The 11,516-nt window shown below is 55.6% G+C and overlaps 1 protein-coding gene and 3 pseudogenes across 1 annotated transcript; all 4 read left to right on the forward strand.

Moving 5' to 3' along the window:
- The first annotated feature begins 1,280 nt into the window (after window positions 1–1,280).
- LOC129230819 (U2 spliceosomal RNA) lies at window positions 1,281–1,455 on the forward strand (annotated as a pseudogene).
- Window positions 1,456–2,528: 1,073 nt separating this feature from the next.
- Window positions 2,529–2,662, forward strand: LOC129230762 (U2 spliceosomal RNA; annotated as a pseudogene).
- Window positions 2,663–7,472: 4,810 nt separating this feature from the next.
- On the forward strand, window positions 7,473–7,675 carry LOC129230821 (U2 spliceosomal RNA; annotated as a pseudogene).
- Window positions 7,676–8,847: 1,172 nt separating this feature from the next.
- On the forward strand, window positions 8,848–9,723 carry LOC129230405 (uncharacterized). The gene has a single exon (XM_054864803.1). The coding sequence runs from the start codon at window positions 8,848–8,850 to the stop codon at window positions 9,721–9,723; it is 876 nt and encodes a 291-aa protein (XP_054720778.1).
- Window positions 9,724–11,516: the final 1,793 nt, after the last annotated feature.

The raw sequence follows: 11,516 nt of genomic DNA on the forward strand, positions 1-11,516 counted from the left end.
GAGGGGGACTTCGCGGGCTCAGCCAACGAGGCCCTCAACGTCTGGACGTGTGCCAGAGCCGCTTCCAGAAGGCTCGGCGTCACCTGGACCTTTGAAGACGGCTCGCCAGAGCTTCAGCTGCGGGATGTCACGGTGCAGGCCGCAGGCAGAAGGAAGCTCACCAAGTCGTTCAGGGAAAGGCTACGCGACGACAGATCCAGAGCCCTTGCCGCCAAACCCAGCCAAGGCAAGACGATGGAATGCGTTGCAGCTGACAAGGCTAGTAGCCATTTCCTGTACGACGGAAACTACACAAGGTTCGCTGACTGGCGCTTTGTCCACAGAGCCAGACTGAACCTTGTCCCCCTGAATGCCTGCAAGCCGTGGCTCCGGGGGAACAACCGGGCGTGCCGAAGATGCAACGCACGTGAGGAGACCCTGCCCCACGTCACAAGCCACTGCATGAGGAACAGCCAGGCCATGCAGATCAGACACAACGTTGTCCTCAAGCGGGTTGTGAAGGCCGCAGGGCACTCCGCGGAAGTGGTGTCGATAAATCAAAAGGTGGGTCCCGACAACCTCAATCTACGACCGGACGCGGTCATCAAACGCAGAGACAACATCTTCATTGTCGATGTAACCATCCCCTTCGACAACCGCCTCGAATCTTTTGCCGAGGCGAGGACGAGGAAGCTCGACAAGTATGACCCTCTTGTCAACTTCTACAAGGACCAGGGGCTGCGACCACAAATTATCCCAATCATTGTGGGTGCCCTCGGTTCTTGGGACAAGCAAAACGACAGCTTCCTCCGGAAGATTATGGCCAAGTCCTACCTAGCCAAATTTAAAAAGCTCTGCGTTAGTGACTGCATCCGTTGGTCAAGGATAATCTACATGGAACATCTGTCTGGGAACCGCCAGTACGGCCCTGAAGACGCTGCTTCGGCCGCCATCACTCCACCAGACAACAGTGCAAACCATGCGGGCAACTGAACTCTCTTGCCTTTCCGGGACCTTGGACTCTTGTGTTCTGCTCTCGGTCCCCTTCGTCTCGGCGCGCGCGCGCGCCCTACCGACGCTGTACTAGCGACTGAACCATGGACTTGTTCGAATCACGACCATTGTCGCTGTATTGTTGCATTTTGTAAATATCCATCCACCCCATGTATATATATTCAAGAACTCTACCTGTAAATACTCTGTAAATAGTCAAGATAACAATGTATATGGAAATCACCGCCCACTGGAATCATATTTGTAAAACTCCATGCACTGTTGCATTAGCCTGTAATCTACCTAGAATATTTTTAAATAAACAAAATTCTGTTCTTATCAGCTTAATATCTGATACACTGTCCATTGGACAGTACGATATTAAACTAATTTTTGAACTGAGGCTTGCGGTCTGGAATTTATTCCGCCCTCGCCACGGGTCGGCCCGCTATTGCACTACTTGCGGGATTCGGCCCACTCCCAATGTATAAAGAGTAGAAATCATTCAATACTACAATGAGATTGCTGTACTTTACTTGTGTGATGTGAATTCTCTGTAATAAAACTTCTTACTTCAATAAAAAAAAAAAAAAAAATTTTGTGTGTCTGTGCCTCCTGCATCCAGCCGAGTCCCCTGTTCCGTTTCCCCAAGCGACACGATCACTTACCTTTTGGGTAACCTCAGCAGAAGAGGAAGAAAAAAAAACAAATATTAACCCGTTCACTGTCAAAGAGTGCACTTTTTTACGTGAGTAGCGGTGTTTCCTGCTGCCGGATTCCCCCCCCCCCCAAGCTTTCGACAGAAAAAAAAAAAAAACCAGTCTTAGTGCCCGAGAGGTGGGCGGCGGGAGAACGAGAAAGGCTACTTTTGTCATCGTCAGCATTACAAACTGGACGGTTGCAAGCGCGCATGTATTTTGAGAAGTCGTCATTTCCGCGATTTCTCTCACAATTTTCAGCGACTCCATCTCCCTCGTCTTTCCGCGGAATACCTCGAGTGAGCGGAGAACCGCGTCGGAGCAACGCAATGCGCCCTGAACGTCCACGTTCGGACGCTCGCCGCTCCTTCAGGTTGCGTCTCGTGCGATCGGGCGGATTTCTAGTTTTTGACCTGGAGGAAGACAGTGGGGGTTGCACCAGAGCGAAGTGCTCCCGGAAGAACCGGCGAATTCGCGCGACGGCAAGTCGGAATCTGTCGCGGGGAAGGCCCAAGAAGGGGGAGAAGGTTAAGCGGACACACTTTCGGAAAAAAACACAGAGTCCAGAGAAAAGGGGGACATGTGGCGCCATCTATCGTCAGAAAGGGATACTATTTAGGAGGAAACCGCTCCGTCCCCCTTCCCAAGAGGCAAACTGTCGGGCTGGATGTGTTCGCGCTGGGATATTCGGTGCTCCCCGGGACCTACGAGTATGGAGTCGCCGCCGGCAACGTCTCGCTCTTCCGCGCGAGCCGAAACTCCCGCCGTTCGCCCGATCTTGGGATTTTCGGCCCCCTCCTCCACCGCGCCGGGGCGCACCCGGGGCTGCTTTTCCGAAAAATTGGGACAGCCCTCGCTATCGCTTCTCGGCCTTTTGGCTAAGATCAAAGTGTAGTATCTGTTCTTATCAGCTTAATACACTTTGCTTCGATGCTATTATGCCGTGAAGTGCGCTGCTGCGCTGTCGGTCGCTTGATTGACCTGCAGCCTTCGTCGCTGTTTGAAGACTCCTGGTGCCGCTCCTCCTGCTGTTCACGGTTCCTGCTCGTGCCTCGCTCCTGGTCCCCGGATGCCTCGGTTTCGTCGGTTGCTTCCCGCCCTGTGAGGAATGGATTCCCGTGCCTGCTCGCCGGTTCCCGACCAAGAAGGCGCTCGGACCCTCACTGGATGCTCTTTCGACATCGCCTTCGGACCTCCACCACCTGCTCCTGGCCACCCGGAGGGATCTGCCCCGAGTACTTCTGCACCCAGCCCGCCATGGAGAAGAGGAGGAAGCCACCTGTGGAGCTGGAGCCCCCGCCCGTCAAACGGGGCCCTGGAGGATAGGAGCCGGGCCCAACCAACGCCTGATGGAAATCCCCTGCAATACGGATCCTCGCCGGTCTGCCATCACACGAGGGCGCAGACAGCAAAGGGACATTCCTGCGCAAGGGCGGAGCCTGAGCCTTCTTCATTCTCCTGCACGAAGTGCCCTTTCTCTTCCGGCGACCCCGAGGAGATCAAAATCCACAAGGATCTCCACGCCATCGAGCCAACCACTTACAAAGGATGCCGGAAACAGGCGAAGAGGCGTCTCACAAAAGCTCTACTTGATGGAAAGGCAAGAGGTCAAGTCTCGCCCCAGCTCGTCAGTGTGCCGTTCCTCCAGAAGTTCCTACTGAATGATGATGTTGCGCCCACTCCGACGCCCACACAGGACGATGCCGAGAATCCTGTAGTACAGGAGGAGTCGCTCCAGTCCACGCCTGCCCAAGTGGATGGTGCACAGACTGTTGTTCAATTTGAGCACTCCTCACCAAGACCGTCAACGAGTTCCGCCAATGCATCAGGTCTTGTTATCGATGAAGAGGCGCCCGTCGACCAGCCAGACAGCCCAGAAGCCCCCGCTCTCCCCGCCCAGCCTGTCGTTCCTCCCTGCGAAGCCACTAGAAGTGATGTTCCAACATCCGCCGAAGTTGCTCTTAACCTTCAGCTGGAGCAAACGACGAGCCCAAGTCCTGGTGCACCCCGGCCGCCTGATGATGTGGATCTTTCGTTGACCGACACCCCCCAGCCACGACCAACGACACGACCTCCGGCCTCCCCAAGACTGTTAGCCCCCGGGGCCTGTCCGCTCCACACCGGCAGAATTGGCCTTGAGCTCCATCTGGTTTTCCCCATCCGTGACGTTCTAGCCTGCACTGAAGTTGGATGCTCCCGGTCCTTCAAGGCCCAAGAATGGACTGCGACCAAGAATTCCTTGTTGAGACACCTTCGGAATGAGCACGGTGTCACAATGTCTGCTTGTGTTAACTGGTGCGGAATCTGCCACCTTCGCCTGGGAAAGAAGCCCACTTCCCATGACTGTCTCCAGCGAGTAGCACCAGTTATCATCACTTCCGGAGTCCAGAGATGGTGTTGCAACCAGTGCAATTTCAGCACTACCTCTAAAAAAGGCCTTCACAGTCACATTGCCCGGCACACTAGGCAGGAAATCGTCGGCCGAGCAACCCCCCTGTGCATTCCTCCCGTGTCCCGTCCGTCCAGAAGAAGTGGAGCTTCGTCTGCTCGCCCTGTTCCAGCCGACCCCACTGATGCTCTTCAGCCACTGCCTGACGTTGAAGTCCCTGACGGTCTCCCTGAGGATGCCAACACCACTGCTGAATGCCTACCTGTTGCTGAGCCCATCGATGACGCTGTGCTGCCCAACGAGTCCCCCGCGAGGAATGCCTCTTCCAGTGCCAGGACGCCGTCACCCTCCCACTCGCAGGGTTCTGGAATAGATGATCTGGTCCCCGACTCCTTTGCTCCAGCGGGATCCGCTGACGTACAAATTCCAAGGTGGAGCCCCAACACTGAGGATCCTGAGGAGGATGATTTCCCCTTGTCGCCGTTTCTCAGGAGAGTAGACGGCATCGCCGAGATCGCTGGTTGTGAAGCCCAATTTGATGCTCTTTCCCTGGCCGCCGATGAGATCGTGAAATTCGTCCAGGACTCCCTTGGCATCATCCCTGGAGATTTCCTCCCCGGCACCAGATGCAGTCCCAGTGCCAGCGACGCTGCCACGGTCCAGAAAATATACCGATCGAATCGCCGCAGAGCCGTCCGCCTCATCACTAACGAGGAAACTCCCCGCTGCACCATAAGTACAGATCGGCTGGAGGGCTACTTCTATGAGTCTTGGGCAGAGAAGTCACACGACTCCGCCTTTTTTCAGGCCGTGGCCGACGACCGAGAGGACCCTCTTGAATTCCCGTTCTCTTCCGCCGAAGTCTTGAGGATCCTGAAGGCGGCTGAGAACTCTGCGCCCGGGCCCGACAAGATCTCTTACAACCATTGGAAATCCGTCGATCCTGATGCCAAAGTCCTCACTGCGCTCTTCAACATCTGCCGCCACCTCAGAAAAGTCCCGGCTTCCTGGAAGATGTCTCACACCATCCTGCTCCCCAAGAAAGGTAACCCTGACGATCTCTCAAGCTGGAGGCCCATCGCACTGTCTAATACAATTTACAAGCTATTCGCTAAGTGCCTAGCTTCCAGAATTCAGCATTGGTGCACACGGCACAAGGTCCTTTCCTGGGCGCAGAAGGGGTTCACCCCTTTTGACGGGGTGGTTGAGCATAATTACATCCTCGAAAGGTATCTCCAATTGACCCGGCGCTCCACCTCGGACCTCTGCGTTGCCTGGCTGGACCTCTCAGACGCATTTGGTTCCGTCCCCCACTCCGCAATCTTTGAGGCTCTGCTATGTTCCGGAATTGGTGAGGCCACCTGCTTCTTGATCCAAGACATCTACTCGGGGTCCAGCACAAAGCTTTTGACCGACCATGGCCTCAGTCAGGAGATCAACGTGGACTGTGGAGTCAAGCAAGGATGCCCTCTCAGTGGCATCCTTTTTAATATGACCATCGACCCGGCGCTTCGCCGTCTTCAAGGAGATGATGAAATCTCACACCGGGTGCTTGCCTTCGCAGACGACGTTGCGATCATAGCCGCCTCACCGGAGGAGCTCCAGAGTCAACTCGACGCCTTTTCCAGTGACATCAGCCTGATTGGCCTTTCCCTAAATGCCAGGAAATCCGCGACGCTTCACCTTTCTGGCGCGGCCCCAGTTGGTTCTCGTGAGACCACGTTTCGCCTGTGCAACCATGACATCCCGTTCCTGAGAGATGGTGATCAGCATCGGTTCCTAGGAAAACCTGTCGGGTACAACCTCTGTAAGGACTTCTCTTGCGTGAACGATGCCATTTCAATCGGTATGAAGCTTCTGACCTCCAAGCTCGCCCCCTGGCAGCGCCTTGACGCTCTACGTACCTTCTTCTACCCGGCTCTACAGTTCTACATGAGGACCGGTCAATTCGGGAAGGAAGATTGGAAGCGGATCGACTCGGCGCTGCGCAGGGAAATCAAGAAGACGTTGAACCTTCCAGCCGAAGCAAGTAACAACTACCTCTATGGCTCGCGTGAAGCTGGATGCTGCGGTCTCCCCATCCTAGCTGAGGACTCCGACCTCTACCTTGCTGATACCGCCTTGAAGCTGCTCTCCTCCAGGGACCCGATTGTTCGTGACATCGCCCTTCAACATCTCAAAGAAACAGCTGGAGGGCGCCTTCAGCGTGACGTGTCCGAAGTTGACGTGGCAAACTTCCTCTCCGGCAGTATGGAAGATGAATTCCAAACTTCAACTAACAACATCTCCAATTGTTGGACTAGAGCGAGGATTGCGTCTAGACGCTCGGGCATTTCCTGGTCTTTTCATCAGTGGAAGCCTCTCATCCTCTTCGAAGGGGAGGCGGTTCGGCCAACCACGCGGAAGTCCCTCCTGAAGGTTCTGAGAAGCAAACTGAGCGACAAGAGGACTGCTGCCCTGATCTCCCTCAGAAACCAAGGCAAAGCCATGGAATGTGTTGCGGCATCCCCCTCCAGCTCGCATTTCCTCTACAGTGGTGACTACACGCAGTTTTGTGACTGGAGGTTTATTCACCGTGCACGGCTGAACTTGGTCCCCCTCAACGGTGCCAAGACTTGGTCTTCGGATACAAATGCTCTTTGCCGGAAGTGCGGAAGAGATCGTGAGACGCTCCCCCATGTCCTTAATCACTGCTGGAGCTTCAGCAACTTGATGCAGCAACGCCATAACGCTGTCCTCGACAGGATCGTCCGTGCCGCAAGATACAAGTGTGCTGTTCTCTCGGTTAACGAAACTGTGATCCCGGGCAATCCCCTTCGCCCAGATGCAGTGATCAAACGTGGTGACTCTATCTTCATCTTGGATGTCACTATTGCCTTCGAAAACCGGAAGGCCGCATTCGAAGCCGCCAGGACAAGGAAGATCGAGAAATATCAAGGCCTCGTCGAGCACTTCAAGGCTTCCCATCGTGATGTTGCCGTCATACCCATCGTCATTGGCTCGCTTGGGGCTTGGGACACTTCGAACGATGCCTTCCTCCGGCGGATAGCCACCCGAAAGTTTATCAAGAAATTCCGGACGCTATGTGTCAGCGATGTGATCAGGTGGTCGCGGGCAATTTACATCTCCCTCATCTCTGGCCAAATTCAGTTTCCCTCTGCCTGGCAACGCGAGTGATGCCGTGGGTTGTCTTCATTGAAATCTGTGCCTCCCTAACTGGACTCCCGCTCCTTGTGCGTTTTTCCACGGTCGAACTCTTTTAATGAACTCAATGACTTTCTTCACGGACGTTCGTTCTAGCGTTTCTGCCTCTATGCGCACTAATACGCTCCCTTGTAACTCTGCTTCTTGCATTGTAAAATTGATATTGTCATCGACACTCCTTGTGATGTATATTTCTCTGTAACATATTTTTCCATTTTCGAAATTCACCTGTACCATTTTTAAGTCAAATAAAAGAATTCTGTTCTTATCAGCTTAATATCTGATACACTGTCCATTGGACAGTACGATATTAAACTAATTTTTGAACTGAGGCTTGCGGTCTGGAATTTATTCCGCCCTCGCCACGGGTCGGCCCGCTATTGCACTACTTGCGGGATTCGGCCCACTCCCAATGTAAAAAGAGTAGAAATCATTCAATACTACAATGAGACTGTTGTACTCTACTTGTGTAATGTGAATTCTCTGTAAAACTTCTTACTTCAATAAAAAAAAAATTGTACATTTTCTGTGTCTGTGCCTCCTGCATCCAGCCGAGTCCCCTGTTCCGTTTCCCCAAGCGACACGATCACCTACCTTTTGGGTAACTTCAGAAGAAGAAAAAAAAAATATTAACCCGTTCACTGTCAAAGAGTGCACTTTTTTAAGTGAGTAGCGGTGTTTTCCCCCGCTGCCGAATTCCCCCCCCCCCAAGCTTTCGACAGAAAAAAAAAAAAAAACCAGTCTTAGTGCCCGAGAGGTGGGCGGCGGGGAGAACGAGAAACGCTACTTTTGTCATCGTCAGCATTACCAACTGGACGGTTGCAAGCGCGCATGTATTTTGAGAAGTCGTCATTTCCGCGATTTCTCTCACAATTTTCAGCGACTCCATCTCCCTCGTCTTTCCGCGGAATACCTCGAGTGAGCGGAGAACCGCGTCGGAGCAACGCAATGCGCCCTGAACGTCCACGTTCGGACGCTCGCCGCTCCTTCAGGTTGCGTCTCGTGCGATCGGGCGGATTTCTAGTTTTTGACCTGGAGGAAGACAGTGGGGGTTGCACCAGAGCGAAGTGCTCCCGGAAGAACCGGCGAATTCGCGCGACGGCAAGTCGGAATCTGTCGCGGGGAAGGCCCAAGAAGGGGGAGAAGGTTAAGCGGACACACTTTCGGAAAAAAACACAGAGTCCAGAGAAAAGGGGGACATGTGGCGCCATCTATCGTCAGAAAGGGATACTATTTAGGAGGAAACCGCTCCGTCCCCCTTCCCAAGAGGCAAACTGTCGGGCTGGATGTGTTCGCGCTGGGATATTCGGTGCTCCCCGGGACCTACGAGTATGGAGTCGCCGCCGGCAACGTCTCGCTCTTCCGCGCGAGCCGAAACTCCCGCCGTTCGCCCGATCTTGGGATTTTCGGCCCCCTCCTCCACCGCGCCGGGGCGCACCCGGGGCTGCTTTTCCGAAAAATTGGGACAGCCCTCGCTATCGCTTCTCGGCCTTTTGGCTAAGATCAAAGTGTAGTGCTGTTGGATTGGTCAAGACGAGAAGAGATCCTGAAGAAGAGGAATGTCTATTTTCAGAAGACTAGAGGATGAATGCCAAAGCCAGCTCCAGCGCGAAGAAGTCGCCGCCCCGTCCGCTGCCTCGACCGCCGCCATGGAAGCCGCCGCCAGGTGCCTCTCTCGCAACGAGTGAAGTGCGTCGTTCGCCCCCTCTGCCTCCTCGTCCGGAGCCTTCAAGTCGACCGCTACTGCCTACCCTCGCTCGCAGCGTTACGGAAACACCCTGCTCGTCTGGATTCGTCGCCCAGCCGAGGACCATCGCCGAAGGACTGGCAGCCACCCGCCCGGAAGAACTGCCGAAAGAGTCGCCGATAGGGAACCGGACACGGGCGAAGAAGAAGAAGAGGATGGAGTGCCCCCCGACACAGGCCGGACTGTCGATGCCTACGCTCTACGAGCTGTTCTCGGATCCGCCAGCGGAAGGTAGCCTGCCGGTTCAACCGGAGCGAGAGAGCCCCCCCACCAGCCCTGCCGAAATGGACAGAAGAGGAACGGAGACAAGCTCACCGGAGTCTCCGGTCGGAGCCGGCACAGTTTCGACGAGCGCCGTCTCACCGCCTGCCTCTCCGGCTGGACCCCGCTCCTACGCCGCCGCAGTCACTGGACGCGAACGGGAGACGCCCACCGCTGACGTCACCCCGACCGACCCTTCGTCGGAGAGAGATGCGAACTCCGCTGGTCAGAGAATTGTTTCATCGATCCCGAACTCGCCTGCCACCCAGGGAAGAAGCAGCCCCGCTCCGAGGACCGACAGCCCTGACGGCACTAGCGAAAGGCTTCCCGCCGACGCCCCGCCCTGCTTCGTCAAGGAGGCGGAGCTTAACCTAACATTTCCTTTAAAGCTCCTTCCTGGGGGAGTCATGGACGGGTGTAAAACAATCCCTGCTGCGTCATCTGTTGGCTGACCATCGCATCGATATAGCGAGCCACTGCTTTTGGTGCAGGATATGTAAGCTGCAGCTAGGAAAGAAAAACCTGCGGAGGCACGCCTGCCTGCGCTCAAGGAATATAATGGAAGCCTCGAGGATAGACTTGCCACACAAGTGTGACGACTGTGGGGCCTCATTTCCTGGGAAGAGAGGCTTGAGGAACCACCGACGCGCCAGGCATCCTCTAAGGAACCACCCCAGTGGACCCGGACAGCAGGAGCAGCAGTCCACGTCAGCCGCCGGTTCCCCTCCCCGCCGCGCAGAGGACGATGTACCAACCCCGCCCCTGTCCCTGAGGGGAAGCCCTGGACAGCACTCACAACGGAGCACCGGAAGTACGGACCTCCAGTCCCCCACGGCTTCGATCGGAGCGTCTCAGGTCCCTGTCGAGGAGGTGACTGTGCCAATAGTTCCCACCATCCTGGATAGTGTCGACGAGTCACCCTCGGCCCTCTTCACCCATCGGTTCCTGGATCTTCTCAACGCCTTAGGGGCAGACAGCTGGGAGCCCTTCTGTGACCTACTGGAAGAATACACATCCTTTGCTCAGCGCCATGTGAAGCTACCAGAGGTCAGCGGCAACTACACAGCAAGGAGGCCCCCCAACCCGAGGAACCACCGGGATATCCAGCGTTTATACAGGAGAAACAGGAGGCGCGCGGTTCGACTCATCCTAGGAGAGGACTCCAACAGATGTGCCATCCCGGTGACAACTATGGCCAGCGCTTTCGGAGGTGAAGGAGAGAATGATCCCACGCTCCTCAGTGACGTCGACTTTCACCCCCCCCCCCGCCCCCGAGATTGTCGACTTCTCCAGCTTCTCCCCAGCTGAAGTGATGGCCCGCCTATCCAAGGCCGAGAACTCCGCCCCTGGACCGGACCGGCTGACGTACGCCCACTGGAAAGGAGTCGACCCGGACGGCCGCACTCTCGCGGCCATTTTCAACATCTGCCGCCGGGCAAAGAAGAGATGCCTCGCAAGAAGAATTTCATCGTGGGTCGAGGAACACGGGATGCTGTCACCCTCGCAAAAAGGATTTCTCCAGTTCGACGGGGCCTTTGAAAACAACTTCGTCCTGGAGCAAACGATTCAGAAAGCCCGCAGGTCCGGCCAAGATGTTTGCATCGTCTCCCTGGACTTCGCCAACGCATTCGGTTCTGTCCCCCATCCGGTGATTCTCAACGCCCTTGAGAGGTCAGGAGCAGGAGAAGACCTCACGGAGCTCGTCCGAAGTCTGTACGATGGCGCCACCACCCAGTTTGTGACCGAGGATGGAGAATCGGAGCCAACACCTGTGCTGCGAGGCGTAAGGCAAGGATGCCCGCTCAGCGGGCTGTTGTTCAACCTGGCAATCGATCCCGTCCTCAGAGGGGCACAGTCCGAAGCTTCAAGACACACCGCTCTGGCCTATGCCGATGATCTTCTTCTCCTGGGACCGGACCCCACCACCCTCCAAGACCGCCTGGATCGAGCTGTCCGGACTTCGTCCAATCTTGGGCTGTGTGTCAATCCAGCGAAAAGCTACTCAATGCACCTCTCAGCTGCTCCGGCTGGATGCCGGCCCACCGTCTTCACCATCGAGGGATCTACCGTCACTGCCCTTCAAGATGGGGAAGAAAAAAGGTTCCTGGGCAAACCGACCGGGTTCCGGCTCCTTCCGGACCAAGCTACGCTGGATCACACGATAAGGACCGGCACGGGTCTTCTCAGCTCTGCCCTGGCAGCGCCTTGACGCCCTGAAGTCGTTCTATTACCCCTCCCTGATGTA

The sequence above is a fragment of the Uloborus diversus genome, chromosome 9 (genome assembly GCF_026930045.1).
Source record: "Uloborus diversus isolate 005 chromosome 9, Udiv.v.3.1, whole genome shotgun sequence".
NCBI lineage: Eukaryota > Metazoa > Arthropoda > Arachnida > Araneae > Uloboridae > Uloborus > Uloborus diversus.